Below are 24,077 nucleotides of genomic sequence, written 5' to 3'. Positions count from 1 at the left end.
AAAAGCAGGGGGCTGGGGAGGGGGGCGGCGTTGGGGGACACAGATGAATGGACTCCCAAGGGAGCACTCAGGGTGACACCAGTCAAGTCAGGGAGGCTCAAGAGCCAAAGAAGCGGCTTCGCATAGTCCCCCGTCAGGTCCCCAGTGCCACAGGGGACTCCAGGCCCTGGCAGGTCTGCTGTGCGCTCAGACCACCCTTACATTAGACATAGGAGGCTTCAACTGCCTTTTCATAGAACCAGTTTCTAATACAAGTCCTGAATCCTCCTGGGCTTTCTATCCTAGGCAGTCCATGTTCCAAGGTAGAGAAAACCCCCTGGGACCACCTCAGGGCTCCAGAACCCAGTGCCTCTGAATGGTTAACTCCTTTCTACGGCGGACTGAGAAATAGCTCTCAAGGAAAGGAACACATGGGAGTTACAATAGGGCATCCATTTTCAGAAAATAACTCCTTCGGAATCAATTACCTATTCGCTTTTCCAGTCCATTTAGCATTTAAACTTCCGCATTGAGACAGGGTGAGAAATCTCAGTAAACAGTCAAACGATTTTGGATTGCTCAGGGTCTGGGCCCGGGGACAGGCAGGGTGCACCTGCTGTGCTCACTGATGGAAGCCACTGACAGGTAAACACCAAGCTACTGGGTGCTCTGGCCCCTCTCTGCCGTGCAGAGAACAGAAAGCTGTGAGGAGCCCGAGTCCCCAGGACTGTCCTCAGGTCGTCTTTTCGAGAAGGTGGCTTTGGTTTGCAGGCATGCAGACAACACAAAGGAATCTCTTCTTCCTCAGCCCAATGAGTTCCCAGATTTTCCTGTTTTGTCACAGTTTTTACCAGCGAGACTGAGTTTACTAAAGTCTTTGCTACAGTGTCAATGGATGGGGCTGCATGTTGCAGCATTCCCAGTCTGTGTTTTCATGGGGACAAAGCATCTGTTTGAATTCTGTCCAACATCTGAGCTTTCAGGTGGGGAATCTGAGCCATTGTCCTGGTGAAAGCTTCTTGAGGTCTGGGACACCTGGAGCTCCTGACATCACAGCCCTTAAATGATCACCTGTTCTACCTTAAGGGGTCATGCAGGCTAGGGCTACCCCTTGCTCAGATCCCTCCTGTAGAGCCAGTAGAAGGAGACACTGAGGCTTTTTATTGTTATAATGTGGCAGATGTCCATCTTGGGGCTAAATTGCTCAGGACTATTAAAAGCCTCTTTGCATACATTTGGCTCCACCTTCCCTCAGCAAATACTGAGAGCACTTTGACCAGCAGCTTCTCTAACGTCTTTATGATCTGACTTGATTGAAAGAAATTAAAATTTCTTTCATCAAGGGGCTAGCATGACTTGGTCTTGCCCTGGTAAAATCAGAAGCACTGGTTCATGCCACCCTTCATATAAGTGTCTATATCACAGGGGCATAATTCAAGACATGCAGGGAAAACTGCAGTTTATAATTTAGTGCATATGAAGGATCCAAGCCTAAGATTCTCAGAACTGGGTGGAGGGGAGGAAAGTCAGCAGAAACCCCCAAAGCAGGGGCCATATAAAGACCAACTTTCCCCTTCGTTGCAGAAGGCTGAGCACAGGACACTAGTAATTGTCAATGCCCACACTGTGCTGGCTATAGGTGAGATATTTTTCCTGCAAGGGACGCAATGAATGTTCGTGAAAGCCAAAGAGCATATGGTTAATGGTCACTTACTCACAAACAGTAGGGAAGGACAGACCCACGAAGGCACTGGAGAGATATTCTGTGTACATTTCATTTGAGACTCCTTCCAAGTAGTATTTCTGCCATGTGTCTTCCTCAATCTAAGGGAGAAGAACATAGGAGAAGGGTTTAAGATAGGATAATAGACTGTACAAAGGAAACCAGGTTGTCCCATCTGGCAAACAAATGAATTGGTTGGGCAATGGTGACTCACTTCGACAACCAGGAACACAACCAAAGGGCCACGTGACGCTTTCCATAGACTAGCTATCCACTCTAGAGCACCACATCTTCCAGTATGATTTCTAAGAATGTGGAGGCATGGGCACTCACCACAATTGGTACACTTTTTTGAGAGCAATTTTTAATTGTTACCAAAATTTACAAAAGTGCATACTCTTTTTTGTTATTGTTTAGTCACTAAGTCACGTCCAACTCTTGCGACCTCATGAACTGCAGCACTCCAAGCTTCCCTGTTTTTCACTTTCTCCTGGAGTTTGCTCAAACTCAGGTCCACTGAGTCGGCAATGCCATCCAACCATTTTATCCTCTGTTGCCCACTTCTCCTTCTGCCCTCAATCTTTCCCAGCATCAGGGTCGTTTCCAGTGAGTCAGCTCTTTACATTAGGTGGCAAAAGTACTGAAGCTTCAGCATTAGTCCTTCCAATGAATATTCAGGGTTGACTTCCTTTAGGACTGACCGGTTTGATCTCCTTGCAGTCCAAGGGACTCTCAAGAATCTTCTCCAGCACCACAATTCAAAAGCATCAGTTCTTTGGCACTCAGCCTTCTTTATGGTCCAACTCTCACATCCATACTTGACTACTGGAAAAACCATAGCTTTGACTATATGGACCTTTGTTGGTAAAGTGATATCTCTATCTTTTAATACACTGTCTAGGTTTGTCATAGCTTTCCTTCCAAGGAGCAAGCATCTTTTAATTTCACGGCTGTGGTCATCATCTGCAGTGATTTTGGAGCGTAATACTCTTTTTACACAATTCCAATTTAAGTATTCATAGCAAAAAAAAGTACATAAGTATACACATACATATGTATAAGAATATCCTTCTATCTGTGAAAAATCAGAAACCACAAATGGTAAGTTTATACCATTGGATACAGGAAAGCAATTAAAAATTATGATGAAAGTTTCTTCATAGAGAAAATTACATTAAAAGACACATTACTAAATAGCATATATAGTCTGATTCTATTTTTAAAATATCCTATAATTAACTAAATGTTTGTAAAGCCATAGAAAAATACAGAAAGCTCTATACCAAAACAGTAACAGTTGTTATCTTTGAGACATAGAATGACTATGAAATACAGAAATATATAGATTTCTGTATAGTCTGAAGGCTTTTTCAATAAGCATTATGTATAACACAAAACAATGTATCTATTTTTGCTTTGGGGAAAAAGTAAATTTTTCCAACCCTAACTTGAATATCACTAAAAGTTAAATGTAGTTTCAGAAAGGTCTCAATCCCAACTTCATTTAAATGTCTCTTTTCCATAATTAATCAAGTTCAACTGGTTTTCCCAACGGCCCTCTTCATGCTAGGCATTTCTGGAAGGGATTTACCATGGTGTCAACCATTTAAAACTATATAAAGTGAAGAGCAACAAGAACACTGAGCCCCTCTGGGACCTTGGGGATGTCATGAATTCCCACGCCAGGAAAACAAGCAGTCTGTGTGGTTCCTGGGTATCTGTAAGCTGCCACCTCCTAAGTTCACTTCCAATGGAGGTTACATTAGGGGAAGGAAGAAAGAGAGCTTCCCAGCCAATCAGGGAAGTGACTCTTAATAATGTCCTGCACTGGTAATGCATGAAATGTATCTTGCTTACGGCTCAATAATCAGTGAACTGGGGGAGATATAAGAGACTTGGAAACAGTAGGAAATGCACACCTACTATCTACTTGGTGACACTGTGAAATACAAAAGCGAGGAATCATCTAGAAATAAATGGACTGCTCCCTGCTTCTCCGCTATTTGTCTGCTTTGTGCTCGGGCTGGGTGATTAAATCGTGTGGGTTAACCCCATTGGTTTGAGCTGCTTCTAACCTACTCTCACACATTAGACATGTACTGCGCAGTATTGCTGGGTATGTTTATTCATCTACACATTAGTCTTCCCTAAAGTGGGGTCTTTTAAAAAAAAGAAAGGATTCAACCTTTTCTATTGCTAAATTGTATGATTTACTTAAAATTAACTGCTATGTGTTTAGCTAAGCACAAACTTTTTAATCTCTCCCATTCACAAGACTTCAATTTATTTTTTCAAAAACATATTCTTGACTTCATAAGCAAAGGTCATCAGTGCTAACTAATCTGAAGAAAGCTTACTCTGCATTAATAAATAGTTTGAAATATATAATATTTGGGACACTATATTATCATAATTTTTATTGGTAAATAGGATACTACCTGATAGATTGCCAGTTATAAATCCTTACAGTTGAATTTCATGGGCAAATAGTTTTCTTGAAGTAGAATTCAGCTTATTCTTTTAGCAGGGATATTCCTTTTATAATATATTGCTTATGTTGCTAATTTAAATATTCTACTTGATTTTTTAAAATAATGAAAATATGAAACTTTATCTTAATTATTATTCATTACTGACACTATTCCTAAATTAATATGGTTTTAATTTGGCTCTTTTGGTTATGATCACTATTTTCATGCTTTTATGGCCTAATGGAACTACCCTTGAGACCAAATTTTATTGTAGGTTCATCATTAAAATTCTTAAATTTAAGTAGAAACAAATTCTTTGTACAGTATCACTATTACTGTTTTTTTAAACTTAGCATACATTTTTTTCATTGATTCATCCTTTCAGCAAATATTTATTGAGCATATTCTGTGTCTTAAGAGTTGTTCCAGTTACTGATTGAATTTTATTTAAACTGGCATACTTTTCTATTTGCCAGAAAAAGCACAACATATACCTAGAAGCTGCCTGCAGTGCAGGAAACGCAGGAGGACTTGTGTTCAGTCCCTGGGTCAGGAAGATTCCCTGGAGGGGGGCATGGCAACCCACTCCAGAAGGGGCAACTGAGGATGAGATGGTTGGATGGCATCACTGACCCTATGGACATGAGTTTGAGTAAGCTCTGGGAGTTGGTGATGGACAGGGAAGCCTGGCGTGCTGCAGTCCATACGGTCACAAAGAGCTGGACATGACTGAGCGACTGAACTGACTGAACTGACAGACATGTGCAGATTCCCAGATGGTATTTACAGTGTAAGATGGAGCAGCATTGAATGGACAGTCTAAAAGCTGAGGAGTTTAATGTTATTGTCATAACCCTTTCAGATTTCTGTATCTTTAACACAGTCTCCTTACTGATAACAAGTTTTTTCAGGTTCTAATAAATGTTCCCACAAAAAAGAAAACCCCACTGAAAATGGTTAAATGGTAAAATGCTAAATTTTATGCTGTATGTATTCGACCACAATTAATTTACAAGATGATACTATAACATAAGAAGAATCAGTAATAATAATAAACACTTACACCTTTTAATCCTTAAGGGCAAGAATGACAAGTTGTGACAGAACAATGACAGGAACAGGCCAATCACATCAGGAGAGTCAGGGAGCCAGCACCCAGCCTTATGACACTGGAACATGTCACAACTGAGACAACAGAACATCAATCTTAACCCCGAGGCAAGGGCTTCAGTTACCCCATCGTATCAAAGTTTACTTTTGTAATCCTCAAGCATGGCACCTTTCACTTACTTTGAAAAGAGCCAAAGCAAAAGTCCACGTTCCTTTTACTTTTGTCAGCAGTAATATGGTATATTATTAGAAAAGGAAAAATTAGTGTGAGATACATTGAGTTTAAAACTTGGCACTGTTCAATGACAGTGAACAAAGAGATCTAGAGAGAGTACAGTGAGTTACTGTCATCATGAGTCCCTTTAACAGATGATAAAACGGAGGCACAGAGAAGTAACCCACGAAAGGTCACAAAGCCAATGAGTGGTATAAACAGGATTCAGAGTTCATGCTATTAACCAACCCCCAAATTATCTCTTGCTAGAGACTGAAGAGGTAAATGTATAAGGAAGCAATGGTACTAGGATTTTGGTGGACTTAGAGGGTTTGCTAAATATAACCTAAGAGGAAAATACCAGAACAGAAGCTCCTCAAGCACTCTATATCTTAAACCCTGGAGCCCCTGACTTTGTCAGAAGTCAGTGAGAAGTATTACTGATTTTCAGTTGAGCTGAAAGGAGAGTTCAGGCCTCCTCTCAGAGCATGACGACATCATTTCTATTCTATAAAATAGAACCATCCCAGACTACAACTTCTTTCCTGAAATAGTACATGCTGTTCTCCACATTTGTGTTGTCAACATATTTTTAACTGTAATGTGAATACATACTTTCCAGCAGAGAAATGGAGGAATGGGAGCAAAATGACTTAGGTAAAGGTGCCAAAATTAATTTGCCAGCCATTCAGCAATCAGTCAAAGGCGAAGCATTTCCTGAGGCAGCAATTTCTCCTTTGGCTGTCACATCAAACTCCTGCTGCTTTAGAAGAGCACCTAGCAAAGCTGAGCAGGTGATGTGCTCTGGGTCCTTATTCATCAAATACTCACAGATCTTCAGTGAGAAAAGAGAATCGAGCCGTGGGGCTCGCTCGTCCACACTTCTCATGGTCTTATTTATCTGCCCTTCATTATCCAGTTTTTCAACCAGCCTAGTTCAATCCCTTAAGTAAATGGTCGTACACCAATCCGTGCGCTGATGGCTCCATCATCAAAGGTACCATCCAACTGGAAACATCAGCCTTGGCTCTGGGGGAAGTAACACCTTCTTGATCCCAGATTCTGCATGTGTTACTAATGATGGGTCAGTAATGGCACCTTTTATATTTTATGCTTTCTCTGATTAGAGTGAAACTGTGTTTCTCTAATGCTAACAACCCAGTGAATGTGAAAAATCAACCTTCCCAGCTGGGGTATGTTATGATCCCTGTGATTTCTGTTTCCAGTGAAGAGTCTGAATAACCATGTTGATTACAGCTAAATAATTTTGCAAAAGTCTGTCCCTATCTCCAGAGTCATGTAAATGATTCCAAAGACTATCATACCTCAATCCTTATTTAATTGAAAACAAGTACATTGTTTTAATCCAAATATATGTTATGTTGTGCACATCAAAAATAACGAACTAAGAGGAAATTATAAAAACCAATGACCATTATGTTAATAGCTGCAATAAGAAGAGGTGAATCATAACAAACACACCAGCGTCACCTAAAATTGAGAGAAGAAAGCTATTGTAATAGCAGGTATTTATTACATTTATGATTTTTTTTAAACCTATCCAAATTCTCAGTATTTTTCCTTTAAAAGATGCACAGCTTTCAATCATAAGTCTTTAATTAAAATTAACTGCATCTGAATATTTGTGCATATAAATTACACTTTATCTCTGTCCTTTGTAATGTGACAGTATAAAACACAGCGCTGAGATAGGAACTGGCCAATGTATCTTTAATCCCACAAAACATATTTATTCCCACAAAAAAGAGGGAACCCCCACAGAATGTGTCAAGCTCTTAATTACAATTTAAAAAAAAAATGGGATCAGCATTGGTAGGCTCTAGGCTGGTTATTCGGAGGAGGCAATGGCAACCCACTCCAGTGTTCTTGCCTGGAGAATCCCAGGGACGGGGAAGCCTGGTGGGCTGCTGTCTATGGGGTCGCACAGAGTCAGACATGACTGAAGCGGCTTAGCAGCAGTAGCAGCAGCTCAGGTCCTCATGGGTGCCAGAACAGAGAATGCCTCCCTGCACAGCTTTCTAGGGGTGGAAGAAACATGTGATACAGTTGAAATGACAGGAAAGAAGCAGAAGAGATGGGAAACCAATGGTGATTTGCACCTTTTCAGAATATATCTCTCCTCTGTGCCAAATTGCATATCAATGCTGTACTTCTTGGATGTGGACTCAGGCCGGCTGCCCTTCCTAGAATGGCATTGGATTTCAGGGACCCCATAATGATTTGGCATTCCACCATTATGGCCTATTTCAGATTGCATTTTCCAGAATGAGAGGATAGGACCAAAGGATCTCAGATTGTCCAAAGGCTTCGGTATAATGTCAATTAAAATACATTATTTGGGATTTGATGGAATGCCAGATAATTGGTTCCTTCAGCATTGAACGAATAAATAAACAACTCCAAAGATAAATTTTGGGGTGGACTTGAGCCAAATCTCTTATTCCCAGACTAGTGGACTGCAGACTATCAAATGAGATTTCTTCCATCAGGCATTATGGAAAAAAAAAAAAAATCAGTCCACGTGAAGTGTGCAGAGAGAGGTTAACAGACCACAAAATACAGGGCATTTCCCACCTCCACGCCCCCTCCCATGTTACTCCAGTTCAGGTTATTTCTGAAAACACAAAGAATGCCAGAGGAACTGCAGTTAAAGGAAGGGTTAGCAGAAAGAGTGATATGAGAACTTAAAAAAAAAATTACTACTTATAATTTCAGAAAATATCACCTATGTGGCAGGAAACTAGTAATTTTTTCAATATGTAGGTTTATCTACCCTTTCCTTCTTTTCCTCTTCAATGCAGAAAAGGTATTTATGCTTAAGTGATGTCAGACCTTTTTAAAGATGGGCCTATTCACTATCTGTCCAAATAGAACTTGGTTTTGCAATCTTGATAATAGTTAAGAACATTCTCATTTGTACTTCAAATAATAAGGCTCTTAAAATACTACTAAAAATAATTTTCATCTGGGTAGCGCAAGCAGCAAGTGAGTGTTCTCAAGCAGACACCTGCCAAGCAATCCTCAGAAGAGTAATCCAGCCCCTGGCAGGCAGGGTTTTCCAGAACAGCCTCTCAACCCATTTGGGGTAAGAGACTGGGTTTTATTTGTATTTCTAATATTCATTGTTTGGCAGACTCAAAGTTCTGCAAAAATCTAACAGAAATGAATTTCTAAAAAAAAAAGAATAGACAAGAGATGCAAAGTACAAGTCCAAAACTTTTATCATTAGATTCAACCAATATAAAATGAATTTGTCAAAGATTTAGGAACTTAGAAGTTCTTAAGCACTTCCTCTCATTTCCTGTACTTGACTCTTCCTAGAGGCAAACAGTTCACAGCACCCATCCACAGACTGCATTTGCAGTTACACTGGTCCCACTCTATCTTACAAACCTTACTTCTCACAATTTTCCCCAGATTCCAGTAAAGCGGGTTTATTCCCAACCAAGATTTCCCCAAAGTAAACTCAACAGAACTTGCTGACAAGTGTCACCTTGGACACAAGAGAGTGAACGGGGAGTCCTGTTAGTCACCACCAAAATGTAGGTTTTTTTAAAGGCAGAAAAATTCATCTTGTGCCTCGAACAGTGAATGGAACACAGCAGTAGCTCAATATTTGTTGAATGGATGATGAAATACATTTGGGAAGCAGTGGATTTCACAAAGCCAAACTGGGACTTTTCTTAGTGCAATGCAAAGTGAGTTTTAAATCTCCATAGCAGGAAACGTGATACTTAGTTACAGAATCGTTTATTTTAAGGAGGAACTGGTGGAGACCAGGATGCTATTCTTAATATTCTCTCTCCCTCATCTGCCCACCACTTTGTTGCCCTGATTCTACGGTCAGAATCCAACTCTTATTGTGAAATTCCCATCATATGCCACCTCACCTGTATGGTCTTCTCTGGGTTCCCCAATTTGATGTGCTCTGTCCTGCCTTAATAGGAACACAGTCATGCCCACCTCTGGGGAGCTTGGGAGGGCTAAATAAGTTGATGGATAAAGAATGCTTAGAACACTCCCTGGCTCGCAGGAAGCACTCAGTACCCATTAGTTATAGTTAGCTACCATCACAGCATCTGAGACTTCTAATGACTGGCAAGAACTATAATAAAGTGGAATTTGAAACACAAGCTCCTGGCTAATGCATTCAACTTTGTATCTTCTAGAACAAGCAGCATACTACCCTATCAGGTGCTTGTAAGAAGTGCTTAATTAATATTTGTCTAATTGAACTGAGCAACACAAAACTGGAGAAAGAGAGACAAAGAAATCTAATTTTTCTAGGCATCCAATCACAAGTCAGTACTGATAACTTCATAACATTTAGTGTAACCATAAAAGAAACCAATTTGTGCCTCTGAATGCTGAAAAATTCTACATTCTTGGTATGTCATAGGCAATGTGTATAATTGGGTGATTTTTAAAGTTCCCAGAACTTACTGAGCAATACATTTTTGGGGAAATTTTGTCATCACAGAACATCTTGGGCTACTTAGTAAGTGGTTTATGATTTTCTAAATTTTAGATCCAATACCTTAGAGACTTGAATATGAAAGGAAGGACTCTCAGGAACTGGTGTATTTGCCACCAATCTCATAGAAGTTCTTGTTCTTACTAGCTACAGTCCCACCACCCTGCCTGCAAAAAGGAGCCCCCTTTGCTCTGTCCATGACTATGCTCTCTTTCCCAAGTGATCCAGCCCTCGGTCTTCTTATTTTACTCTCTGAATTTCAATGTAGGATCAAATAAGAATTCAGCAGGAAATAGAGTCCAGCAAAGGCTGTACTTGGCAAGCCCATTGCTCCTAAAACTGAGACCAAAAACAACTGTTGGCTATTAATTAACTAACTAATTAATTAAGAACTGGGAGAAAAGGAAGGAGTTAGAGAAGCACTTGAATCAGCACAGGAATCATAAGGTTGCTTCTGATGAGACAAATCACTGGAGAATTACCTATGCTTTTAGAAAATCTTCAGTATTTTAGACAGTTTGGGGAGAATCTCACTGAATTCACTGATGTTAATACAGGATAATTTCTTACCAGTGTGCACATTTAAGACTGTGAATCCAGTGCTTCCCACACTCTGATGAAAATGTGTTGTCTGTAGTCCTAGAGTAAGGTCTAAGAGCCTGCATGTATAACAAGCTCACAGATAACATCGATACTCCCCAAACATGGACCATACTTGGAGTAGCAGAGGTACTCCCAAAGAGAGTGAAGAACAGGGAACAAGTATTCCCCATCATGCCTTTGAGGACCAGGGAATCAATCATGGCCTAGCAGATTTGAGTAAGAGATGAAAAAGGATGCTTTCTACAAGTATCACTAAATACTGGAGCCAGTTACAGTGAAAGCTCATGGATAATTAAACACAAGATGGGTATCCCAGTGTTTTGGTTGTTGTGGTCATTAGTCTAAACAATATTTCAGGAATCCAGATTTATCTACTTAGTCTCTCTCCATTGATCCAGGGACCCCAATGATAGCTCAGTCTCCATTTCAATGTGGGCTGTGTAAAGAGGGAACAATGACATGGCTATATTTAATTCAATTAAAATGACACTTTCAGAAAATGGCTCTAATTTGTATCCCTAATTTTTATTTAACTTTTCCATTTTAGGACAGTGTTGAGTGTGAGAATAAAAATGCTTGCCAACTCAGTCCTGTTTTAGTGACAGCAGATTCTGGATACTTATATCTCCTATCGTTGTACAATATGGCCTAATAAAGTCGGGCCAAAGAGACTAGATTTCATTTCAGAGCAAAGGGTTTCAGCCATAAACTTTGGCTTTCTGGCTGAACAGAGCCATTCAAGCCACAAGCATAAATTCTGCTAGTTTTAGGTATCAGGATGATTGGGAAGCCAAATGGGTTATTTGTGAGCCAGGTATCCAGGGCAGAGGCACCCGCTTTATTGTGTATTCATTGTTATCTAGAAAATCTCTTGCCAGCTAGAGAATATTTTCACAGGAAGTTAAAATGACTTCAGAAATTCCCCTCTGTGGCTTCCTAGAGTGGATTTTGGGCCTCATCAAAAAGACATTTGGTTCAGAGATTGAAGGTGGACAGCTTATAAAATTGCTTAGGTGTTTAGCTGGGCTTAGCAGTTTCTTTTTAAGAGGAGCCCTGATCCTGAGTGCAGTAGCAAGGCAGGAAGTACGAAGCACATGCAGCCTCTGAGTTCAAATCCCATCTCACTGAATGCCCCAGGCCAAAGTGTACAACCTTTCCTAGCCTCGATCCCCTCACCTGAAAAATAAGAACAACAACAGTATTTACTTCTTAGGGAGACAGATGGAATGGAGTGATCCCTGTAAAGCACAAACGTGCTGCTAAGTCACTTCAGTCATGTCCGACTCTGTGTGACCCCATAGATGGCAGCCCACCAGGCTCCCCCGTCCCTGGGATTCTCCAGGCAAGAACACTGGAGTGGGTTGCCATTTCCTTCTCCAATGCATGAACGTGAAAAGTGAAAGTGAAGTCGCTCAGTCATGTCTGACCCTTAGCATGGACTGCAGCCTACCAGGCTCCTCCATCCATGGGATTTTCCAGGAAAGAGTACTGGAGTGGGGTGCCATTGCCTTCTGCTTAGTACCTGACAAATAGCTAATGTTTGCTGAGTGGTTCCTATGTGATAGGTACTCTGGTGTTTTAATCATATTAAAAGATGGCACTTATTGGACATATACCCTGTAGATGTTCTATCAATGTTCTAGCATTATAAATAATGAATGTTCGTGATGGTAATGATGTTGGTGATCGTGATGATGCTGATGCTACTGATGATGCCGGTGATGGTGATTATGAGGAAATCTCTATCACTCACACAGAGGAACATAGCTAGTTAGATGCAGGGCCACTGATTCATGGCTTAGCTGCCGGGAAAAAAACCTGGAACATCACTAATCATCCAATGATCCTCTGGATTGAGGAGAAAAACTAAGTACCTTGAGTATATCCCCTAAAGATAGCAGTGTTCCCTGGAGGTCCTCCTTCCTCCTCCCCTTCCCGGGTTCACTCTGAATAGATAGGATGAAAAGGGAGACATTAGGCATTTGGAAGAACTGACTGTCTCCCCAAATGGGAGAAAGGTCGTATGTGATCAGAAAGTTCATATGTAATCTGATATAGAAAGACCCAGTCTAGTCTCCTGAAAGGACCCCTGAGACAAAAAGACCCTGATGAGTTGACTGGATTAGCTACTTCTGGTTTCTGGGCTTGACTTCTGCCCACATCCCTCTACATAGAGACTCACTAGATTCTACTCTTGTTATAGTTCAGTATTCCCAGAAAATTTCCAGGATGATGTCATCTAGTTGGTATAAGATGAGAAGAAAAAGAAGACTTGTGATGATTTTTTTTGGTCAGGGAGAGGTCTGTCCCTATGCTCATTGGTCCATGAGCAAGTTCAAGTCCATCAGTTCAGTTCAATTTCTCAGTCATGTCTGACTCTTTGTGATCCCATTGACTGCAGCCCACCAGGCCTCCTGGTCCATCACCAACTCCCAGAGTTTACTCAAACTCATGTCCATTGAGTTGGTGATGCCATCCAACCATCTCATCCTCTGTCGTCCCCTTCTCTGCCTGCCTTCAATCTTTCCCAGCATCAGGGTCTTTTCAAATGAGTCAGCTCTTTGCATGAGGTGGCCAAAGTATTGGAGTTTCAGCTTCAACATCAGTCCTTCCAATGAACATTCAGGACTGATTTCCTTTAGGATGGACTGGTTGGATCTCCTTGCAGTCCAAAGGACTCTCAAGAATCTTCTCCAACACCACAGTTCAAAAGTATCAATTCTTCGGTGCTCAGCTTTCTTTATAGTCCAATTCTCACATCCATTCATGATTACTGGAAAAAACATAGCCTTGACTAGATGGACCTTTGTTGGCAAAGTAATGTCTCTGCTTTTTAATATGCTGTCTATAGTATATATCAATACTCCAGGCAGGACCCAGGAGGTTGCTATACTCTCAGATTTCTCCATAGGTGACACAGCCCAGCATATAGGTGTTCTTCCAGAAACTGCCACTGCAGGGCTCTGTCCTGGGCAGGGCTGCTCTTGCTAGTTGGAATTTCATTACATATGGGAAAGAACTGTCAGCAAATCTCCATTCACTGAGATACCTGGGAGAAGCCAGACAGGCACACACAGGTTTCACCTGTATATGCAGATAAAAGCTTCTAGCTTTGGGGCAGGGGTGGGTTTTGTCAGAGAACTGAGGGATTTAAAGGACCCAGTGTCACTTAGGCTAATGAATAATGCTGCAGTCCTAGAAAATGCATTCAGGCAAATCATAAGGAATCTAGGGCGGGCTGCCTTGACACCACCCTAGGGGATAGTTTTAGATAAAGTTCACCCCTCTGTATTCTCCCACCAGTGGCCCAATCCTAATCCAGTATTAGGTCTCATTGCAAACCCAAACCATACCACCTTAAGAAGGATAAAGAGGGTGAGTCCCATCATATATTGGTAATTTTTCAACAGTCTGTTAGGCTCTTCCACTTCTTACAGTGGGTAGTATGAAGCCCAGAAAGCTTAAGCAAGTAGTGCAAGGTCTTACAACAAATCATGTTCTAAATCAAAGACTTACAGCCACTCCCTCTAACCTAGGCCTCTGCCCACCACACCACTTCACAATTCTGTTCACATTCCGTGAGTGAGGGAGAGCAGGCAGGGTGAGGATGCGGGGGCACACTTGAACAACAGCATGTTCCATGAATCTACTTGGACAGGGAGACACCATCCAAGATTTGTGGATAATCAAGTCTAATACTTCATCCAAATTCTGAAAGAGGCCCCAAATATTCCTCTTTCTCTGGTACTTTCCTCACTAAATTTAAGGAGAAGAAAAATATACCCAATCATTGAAATAAAAGGACTTCTCATCGCCAACAAGAAACCAATAGAAAGTCCTTAAGAAATGATATTCACTTTGTCACAGTCTATGCTATGCTATGCCACTTCAGTTGTGTCTGACTCTTTGCAACCCTTTAGACTGTAGCCCACCAGGCTCCTCTTATCCATGGGATTTCTCCAGGCAAGAAAACTGGAGTGAGTTGCCATGTCCTTTTCCAGGGGATCTTCCTGACCCAGGAATTGAACCCGTGTCTCTTACATTTCCTGCATTGGCAAGCAGGTTCTTTGCCACTAACACCACTTGGGAAGCCCCATTGTCACAGTCTAGGGAGAAAAAAAGAAACTGATTAAATCCACTGTCTGAAAAAGAAATGCCATAAATATGGAGGCTCGGCATAAACAGACTTTTCTTGGCAGACTGATCACAGCAAAGAGCTTCTGCACACCAAGGTCAGTGGGCATAGAGCTATATGCTAGTTCCTGGTAGGCAGAGATACTCTACCTGCCAACAGGGAAAGGAAAAGGGAGGAAGTGATATCTCTCACTTATATAACATCAGTTAATTCCATTCACTTCCTGATCTACTTCCAAACCCCTAGCATAGGCAAAGCACAGTGTTGAGGTAGAACCCCCATATTTCTTTGTACCTGAAACTCTAATCAGTGGGCCTGCATCATTCTTGCTACCATGGGATATGTGTGACAGCTAATGATAAAAACTACAAAAATTATACCCAGTTGAAAGGTTTTATTACATGCTGTTTTTCAAGATGGCAGATGGATGCCTAAAATGATCTCAGCATCATTTTACAGGTGTCCCAGAGTTTCTCTAAATCAGCCAAATGAGTCTGAAGTGGAAATAGCTACCTCCTATTGTTCTACCAGGAAATGCATAGGATTCCATTGTAATGCAGCCTGCCAGGTTATGTTATTCATAGTCACTGATGAAAAAGGCTGATTACCTCAAACTCACCCCTAAAGACAGTGACTGCTGAATATGCTAAAAAGATATGATGATGATAATGATGACACTGCCTTAGAGGCAGTATTCCCCCTGGTCCAGCTATAAAGGACAAACATAGAATATCATTCCTAAAGTGATATCTGGGTTTCTGGCTCTGTATAAAATAGAATAAGGACATTTCATCATGTGTCTTTCATTGAATGCATCTATTAGACCTGGAAAAAGTGCATACAGCTGATACTTGAAGACTCTGAGAAATAAACAGTAAGCAGGTTAGGAGAAACGACCAGAATTGGAAGTACTATCTGGTATCCTCTAGCCTGACTTCAAGGAAAACCAAAATCTGTAAATGAAGACAAGAATATGAAAAGAGAAAGCTCCAAGAGAAGCTCTTGCTCTGACTCAAGACCAGTAGAAAGGGTTCTTAATACTCAGAGGAAGAGTGGGGAAAATCATGGCTTAGGATATTTTTTCTTTTCTTCTCTTCTCTTGGACCCCAACCCCTAGGCACCCAGCGGTAGCAGTAGCAGTAGTGGCAATGGGAGATACGAGGAGGTAGGAAAAACTTTTCTGGTCTGAGGATTTGAGGTCCCAAGAGAGTCTCTCTTTGTTCTCCCCCTGGTTTGCCCAGGTGAGGAGCCCCAGCTTTCTGGTCAGAGGATAAAAAAGAAGACCCCATGGAAGCTCAAATTCCCCTGGAGATCACACAGAAAGAGAACTTAAAGTAGCTCCTTACAATTAGTTATGGACTCCTGGGATTACCCTAAGCTGTGCAAGGAAGAAACTGACCCTACACAGTATATATAGATTTTGAAAACCAAAGCATAAACTATCACCCAGCTTGAGATTGATGTGGGACACATCCAAATAGCCCTGCCAATGTTTTGAAAACTCAACTCATATTGGAATTACAATCCATAATAGCTTGGTCAGGACTTGCAGTCTAAAATAAAACAGGGCAATTATACACGCTACCATAAAATTATCAATGTGTTTGCAAGATTTAAACAAGACCTACTACTAACCCTAGGGTTCTCCATTTCTTCTTTTTCTAGTTGCTTTAGGTGTATAGTTAGGTTATTTATTTGATTTTTCCCTTGTTTCCTGAGGTAAGCTTGTATTGCTATGAACCTTCCCCTTAGCACTGCTTTTACTGAATCCCATAGGTTTTGGGTTGTGTTTTCATTTTCATTTGTTTCTATGCATATTTTGATTTCTTTTTTGATTTCTTCTGTGATTTCTTCTATTCAGAAGTGTGTTGTTTAGCCTCCATATGTTTGTATTTTTAATAGTTTTTTTTTCCCCTGTAGTTGACATCTAATCTTATCACATTGTGATCAGAAGAGATGTTTGGAATGATTTCAGTTTTTTTGAATTTACCAAGGCTAGATTTATGGCCCAGGATGTGATCTATCCTGGAGAAGGTTCCATGTGCACTTGAGAAAAAGGTGAAATTCATTGTTTTGGGGTGAAATGTCCTATAGATAACAATTAGGTCTAGCTGTCCATTGTATCATTTAAGTTTGTGTTTCCTTGCTAATTTTCTGTTTAGTTGATCTATCCATAGATGTGAGTGGAGTATTAAAGTCTCTCACTATTACTGTGTTACTGTTAACTAGAAAAAGAATAAATGAAGAACCCCAGGGTTAGTAGAAGGAAAGAAATAAAAATTAGGGCAGAAATAAATGAAATAGAAACAAAGGAGACCATGGCAAAAATCAACAAAGCTAAAAGCTGGTTCTTTGAGAAGATAAATAAAATAGACAAAACATTAGCCAGACTCGTCAAGAAAAAAAGGGAAAAGAATCAAATCAACAAACTTAGAAATGAAAATGGAGAAATCACAACAGACAACACAGAAATACAAATGATCATAAGAGAGTACTATCAGCAGCTATATGCCAATAAAATGGACAACTTGGAAGAAATGGACAAATTCTTAGAAAAATATAATTTTTCAAAACTGAACCAGGAAGAAATAGAAAATCTTAACAGATACATCACAAGCATAGCAATCGAAACTGTAATCAGAAATCATCCAACAACAAAAGCCCAGGACCAGACAGCTTCACAGATGAATTCTATCAAAAATTTAGAGAAGAGCTAACACCTATCCTACTCAAACTCTTCCAGAATATTGCAGAGGAAGGTAAACTTCCAAACTCATTCTATGAGGTCACCATCACCCTAATACCAAAACCAGACAAAAATGGCACAAAAAAGAAAACTACAGGCCAATATCACTGATGAACATAGATGCAAAAATCCTCAACAAAATTCTAGCAAACAGAATCCAACAACATATTAAAAGGATCATACGTCATGACCAAGTGGGCTTTATCCCAGGGATGCAAGGATTCTTCAACATTTGCAAATCAATCAATGAGATACACCACATTAACAAATTGCAAGATAAACACCATATGATTATCTCCATAGATGCAGAGAAAGCCTTTGACAAAATTCAACATCCATTTATGATAAAAAAAAAAAACCCTCCAGAAAGCAGGCATAAAAGGAATATACCTCATCATAATAAAAGCCACATATGATAAACCCACAGCAAACATTATCCTCAATGGTGAAAAATTGAAAGCATTTCCTCTAAAGTCAGGAACAAGACAGGGGTGCCCACTCTCACCACTACTATTCAACATAGTTTTGGAAGTTTTAGCCACAGCAATCAGAGAAGAAAAAGAAATAAAAGGAATTCAAATTGGAAAAGAAGAAGTAAAACTCTCACTGTTTTCAGATGACATGATCCTCTACATAGAAAACCCTAAAGACTCCACCAGAAAATTACTAGAGCTAATCAATGAATATAGTAAAGCTGCAGGATATAAAATTAACACACAGAAATCCTTTGCACTCCTATACACTAACAATGAGAGAATAGAAAGAGAAATTAAGGAAACAATTTCATTCACCACTGCAAAGAAAAGAATAAAATACTTAGGAATAAATCTTCCTAAAGAAACAGAAGACCTATATGTAGAAAACTATAAAACACTGACGAAAGAAATCAAAGATGACACAAATAGATGGAGAAATATACCATGTTGATGGATCGGAAGAATCAATATAATGAAAATAAGTATACTACGCAAAGCAATGTATAGATTCAATGCACTCTTTATCAAGCTACCAATGGTATTTTTCAGAGAACTAGAACAAATAATTTCACAATTTGTTTGGAAATACAAAAATCCTAGAATAGCCAAAGTAATCTTGAGAAAGAAGAATGGAACTGGAGGAATCAACCTTGCTGATTTCAGACTATATTACAAAGCTACAGTCATCAAGACAGTATGATACTGGCACAAGGACAGAAAAATAGATCAATGGAACAAAATAGAAAGCCCAGAGATAAATACATGCACCTATGGACACCTTATCTTTGACAAAGAGACAAGAATATACAACGGAGAAAAGACAAGCTATTTAACAAGTGGTGCTGGGAAAACAGGTCAACCACTTGTAAAAGAATGAAACTAGAACGCTTTCTAATATCATACACAAAAATAAACTCATAATGGATTAAAGATCTAAATGTAAGACCAGAAACTATAAAACTCTTAGAGGAAAACATAGGCAAAACACTCTCTGACATAAATCACAGCAGGATTCTCTATGACCCACCTCCCAGAGTAATGGAAATAAAAGCAAAAATAAACAAATGGTACCTAGTTAAACTTAAAAGCTTTTGCACAATGAAGGAAACTATAAGCAAGGTGAAAATTCAGCCTTCAGAATGGGAGAAAATAATAGCAAATGAAGCAACTGACAAAGAATTAATCTCAAAAATATACAAGCAGCTCCTGCAGCTCAATTCCAGAAAAATAAACGACCCAATTAAAAAATGGGCCAAAGAACTAAACAGACATTTCTCCAAACAAGACATACAGATAGCTAACAAACACATGAAAAGATGCTCAACATCACTCATTATCAGAGAAATGCAAATCAATACCACAATGAGGTACCATCTCACGCTGGTCAGAATGGCTGTGATCCAAAAGTCTACAAACAATAAATGCTAGAGAGGATGCAGAGAAATGGGAACCCTCTTACACTGTTGGTGGGAATGCAAACTAGTACAGCCACTATGGAGAATAGTGTGGAGAGTGCTTAAAATACTGGAAATAGAAGTGCCATACAACCCAGCAATCCCACTGCTGGGCATACACACCAAGGAAACCAGAATTGAAAGAGATACGTGTACCCCAACGTTCATCGCAGCACTGTTTATAGTAGCCATGACATGGAAACAACCTAGATGTCCATTGGCAGACAAATGGATAAGAAAGCTGTGGTACATATACACAATCGAGTATTACTCAGCCATTAAAAAGAATACATCTGAATTGGTTCTAATGAGGTGAATGAAACTGGAGCCTTATTATACAGAGTGAAGTAAGTCAGAAAGAAAAACACCAATACAGTGTATTAACACATATATATGGAATCTAGAAAGATGGTAACGATGACCCTATATGCAAGACAGCAAAAGAGACACAGATGTAAAAAACAGACTTTTAGACTCTGTGGGAGAAGGTGAGGGTGGGATGATTTGAGAGAATAGCACTGAATCATGTATATCACCATATGTGATATAGCCACCAGTCCAGGTTTGATGCATGAGGCAGGGTGCTCAGGGCTGATGCACTGGGATGACCCTGAGGGATGAGATAGGGATGGAGATGGGAGGGAGGTTCATGATGGGGAACACATGTACACCCATAGCTGATTCATGTCAATGTATGGCAAAAACCACTATAATATTGGAAAGTAATTAGCCTCCAAGTAAAATAAATAAATAAATAAATAAAATGGATAACCAACAAGGACCTACTGGATAGCACAGGGAACTCTGCTCTATTTTATGTGGCAGTTTGGATGGGAGAGGAGTTTGGGGGAATATGGAAATATGTATATGTGTGGCTCAGTCCCTTTATTGTTCACCTGAAACAATCACAATATTGTTTATTGACTATACTCCAATACAAAATAAAATGTTTAAAAAATAAAAATAAACAAGACCTAGAGTTTTATGATAAAATTAGCAAAGTGTCCAGAATATAATAATAATAATAATAAACTTGGCATATGAATAAATAAAAAAAGTCTCAACTTGCATCCAATGCTTATATGGCACAAATATTAGAATTATCTAACAAGGACCTTAAAGTAGCTAGTATAAAATCTTCCAATAACTAAGAACACTTTTTTTAAAGAACTGAAAGACAGAAAGCCTTAGTAAAGAAACAAGATAAAAGAAAGAATCATATGGAAATTTTAGAATTGGAAAGTGTAACAACTAGCACACTCACTGGATAAGCTCAATTGCAGAGATGAAAAAGGAAAGAACCAATAAACTTATTGTTGCTTTACTCACTAAGTCATGTCCAACTCTTTGTGACCCCATGAAGCGTAGCCCACCAGGCTCCTCTGTCCATGAGATTTCCCAGGTGAGAATACTAGAGTGGGTTGCCATCTCCTTCCCCTGGGATCTTCCTGACCCAGCAATCAAACCTCCATCTCCTGTGTCGGCAGGCAGTTTCTTTGCCACTGAGCCACCAGAGACTGCAAAAATGACTAGAGGCTTAGGGCCCTGTGGTATATTTAAAAGTCCAACATTTGCGTTATAGGAATCTCAGAAGGAGAGCAGGAAGAGTATGCTGCAGAAGATATATTTGAGGAAATAATGAATGAAAATGTCCCAAACTCTGCCAAAGATGAAGCTAGAAATTCAAGAATCTCAGTGAGCCCCAACAGAATAAATCCAAAAAAATAATGCTTAAACCCAGTGTAATCAGACGACAGACAACTAAATACAAAAAGAAAATCTTGAAAGTAACCAGAGAAAAACAACTCATTACTTATAGGTTAACAATTCCAATGACTACAGATTTCTCACCAGAAACAATGGAGGCAAGAAGGAAACGAAACAAAAATTTTAATTACTGAAAGAAAAGATTTCAGCTTGATTTCAGCTGGAATCAAGATTACCAGGAGAAATACCAATAACCTCAGATATGCAGATGACAACACCCTTATGGCAGAAAGCAAAGAGGAACTGAACAGCCTCTTGATGAAAGTGCAAGAGGACAGTGAAAAAGTTGACTTAAAACTCAACATTCAGAAAACTAAGATCATGGCATCTGGTCCCATCACTTCATGGCAAATAGATGGAGAAACAATGGAATGTTTATTTGGGGGGACTCCAAAATCACTGCAGATGGTGACTGCAGCCATGAAATTAGAAGATGCTTGCTCCTTGGAAGAAAAGTTATGACCAACCTAGACAGCACACTGAAAAGCAGAGACATTACTTTGCCAACAAAGGTCCATTTAGTCAAAGCTATGGTTTTTCCAGTAGCCATGTATGGATGTGAGAGTTAGACTATAAAGAAAGCTGAGCACTTAATTGATGCTTTTGAACTGTGGTGTTGGAGAAGACTCTTGAGAGTCTCTTGGACAGCAAGGAGATCAAACCAGTCCATCCTAAAGGAAATCAGTTCTGAATAGTCATTGGAAGGATTGATGATGAAGCTGAAACTGAAACTCCAATACTTTGGCCATCTGATGCAAAGAACTGACTCATTGGAAAGACTCTGATGCTGGGAAAGATTGAAGGCAGGCAGAGAAGGGGACAACAGAGGATGAGATAGTTGGATGGCATCACTGACTCAATGAACATGAGTTTGAGCAAGCTCCAGGAGTTGGTGATTGACAGGGAAGCCTGACATGCTGCAGTCCATGGGTCACTAAAGACTCAGACATGAATGAGTGACTGAATTGAACTGAAATGAACTGAAAGAGAAGATTAGTCAACCCAGAATTCTGTGTCCACCAAAACTATCCTTCAGGAATGAAGATGAAATAAAGACATTCTCAGATGAAGAAAAATCATTTATAGGGAAGACAGAATGGAAATGATTCCCAGGGGGAAGTTGGAACATCAGGAATGAAGACAGAACAACTGAAATGGGAAATATTATAGCACTGTCTGATGGAGTTTTCAACAACACAACTACAACAAAAATGGGGAGGGTAAAGAGATCCATGGGTTGGTATACCACTGAATCCCAGAAGATCTGGAAAGTTAAGCATGCACATTATCCCAAGGGTAATCAGTTAAATACTATATAAAGTTATATAATAAAAAATACTACAAATAAAATGAAATCTAAACTGTTTATAAGAAGAAAATAAAGAGGAAAGAGGAGAACTAAAACAGAGGAAATTCACAGAAAACAAATAACAGAATATTAGATATAATCCAAACATATCTATAACTATGTTAGATATAAATGGTCTAGAGATTCACAGAGTAATTTTTTAAATGATCCAAGTATAAGTTGGCTATAGGAAAATCACTTAAAATTTAAAGAGGTAGTTTGTTTCAAAAAAAATCATGAGAACCTATATATTTCTTCATCAAAACATTAATCAAAAAGAAATCTTGGATGGGTCTATTAAATCAGATCTGAAATCTACCGGACTTTAGAACAAAGAAAATTGCCAAGGATATAGAGACAAAATATAATAACAAAAAGTTCAATTCATCAAGAAAATGCAACAATCCAAATATATATATACTTAGTAGAGTTTCAAAATTCACAAAGCAAAATTTGACAGAACAAACAAATCCAAAATTATAATTGGAGACTTCAGCATTCATCTCATTGTAATAGGTAGACTCAGTAGACATAAAATCAGCAAGGGTATAGAACTGAACACCTTCAGCCAACTGGCCCAAATGAACATTAATAGAACACTGTACCCAACAATAGCAGAATATTCATTCTTTTTAAGCTTGCATTCACCAAGATAGATCATATAAAATATACTTTAATAAATTAAAAAGAATCAAAATCATACAAGTAGGTTCTCTTACCATAATGGAATCAGACCATAAATAATAATAGAAATATAAGAGGAATAGCTCCAAATACTTGGTGATTAAGCAACAAACATTTAAATAACCCATGGGTCAAAGAAGAAGCCTCAAATGAAATTATAAAATATTTTAACTATATGAAAATACATCATTTCAAAAATTGTGGAATGTACCTAAAGCAGTTCTTAGACTGAAACAGATGGCCTTAAATGCTTACACTAAGAAAGAAAAGTCTCAAATCAATAACTACACTTCGTCTTTAAAAGTTAGACGAGTAAAATAAACCTAAAGCAAGCAGAAAGAAAACAGAAAAATAAAGAATATAATACAAGCAAAAACTTTGAAAAGATCAGCAAAATTTATGTGCCAAAAAAGAAAGGAAGGGAGGAATGAAGGAAAGAACAAGACAAATCTAAAAATCAAGAATGAGCAGAAGTCATTGTTATAGACCTTATTATAATGACCTGAAGACGTTAGATGGACAACAGAAAACTACAAACTTATATACATAAATTGAACAACTCAGATAAGTTCAACTAATTTCTATTTTTTAGAAAGTTCAAACTGCAACAACTCACCCAAGATTAAATAATCTAAAGAGATTTTTAACTAATTACATTAGTCTTTAAAATTTTTTGGTAAAATAAATCTAATGAATTCTACTATACATTTAAGGGAAAAAAAACAAACCACCATTTCTACATAGAAAATAGAAATATAGAAATATAGAAAAATAGAAATATAGAAAACAAAGCACCATTTCTACATAGAAAATAGAAAATAGAAGGGAAAGATTTCTAAACTTATTTTATGAAGTCAACTTTACCCTGATAC

The 24,077-nt window shown here is 39.0% G+C and overlaps 1 protein-coding gene across 24 annotated transcripts in view; it reads right to left on the bottom strand.

The window, feature by feature from the left end:
- The window catches only part of KCNMA1 (potassium calcium-activated channel subfamily M alpha 1), a 762,349-nt gene that overhangs the window by 174,116 nt on the left and 564,156 nt on the right, over positions 1 to 24,077 (bottom strand). For all 24 annotated transcript variants that reach the window (XM_068982831.1, XM_068982832.1, XM_068982835.1 and 21 more), the window contains one exon: positions 1,694 to 1,803. In XM_068982831.1, the coding sequence (XP_068838932.1) occupies positions 1,694 to 1,803 (110 nt within the window). The remainder of the gene's footprint in view (positions 1 to 1,693; positions 1,804 to 24,077) is intronic.

This window comes from Capricornis sumatraensis, chromosome 10 (genome assembly GCF_032405125.1).
Source record: "Capricornis sumatraensis isolate serow.1 chromosome 10, serow.2, whole genome shotgun sequence".
Lineage (NCBI taxonomy): Eukaryota > Metazoa > Chordata > Mammalia > Artiodactyla > Bovidae > Capricornis > Capricornis sumatraensis.
The sequence above is the reverse complement of the archived record's forward strand: the minus strand, read 5'-3'. Positions and strand labels throughout refer to the sequence as shown.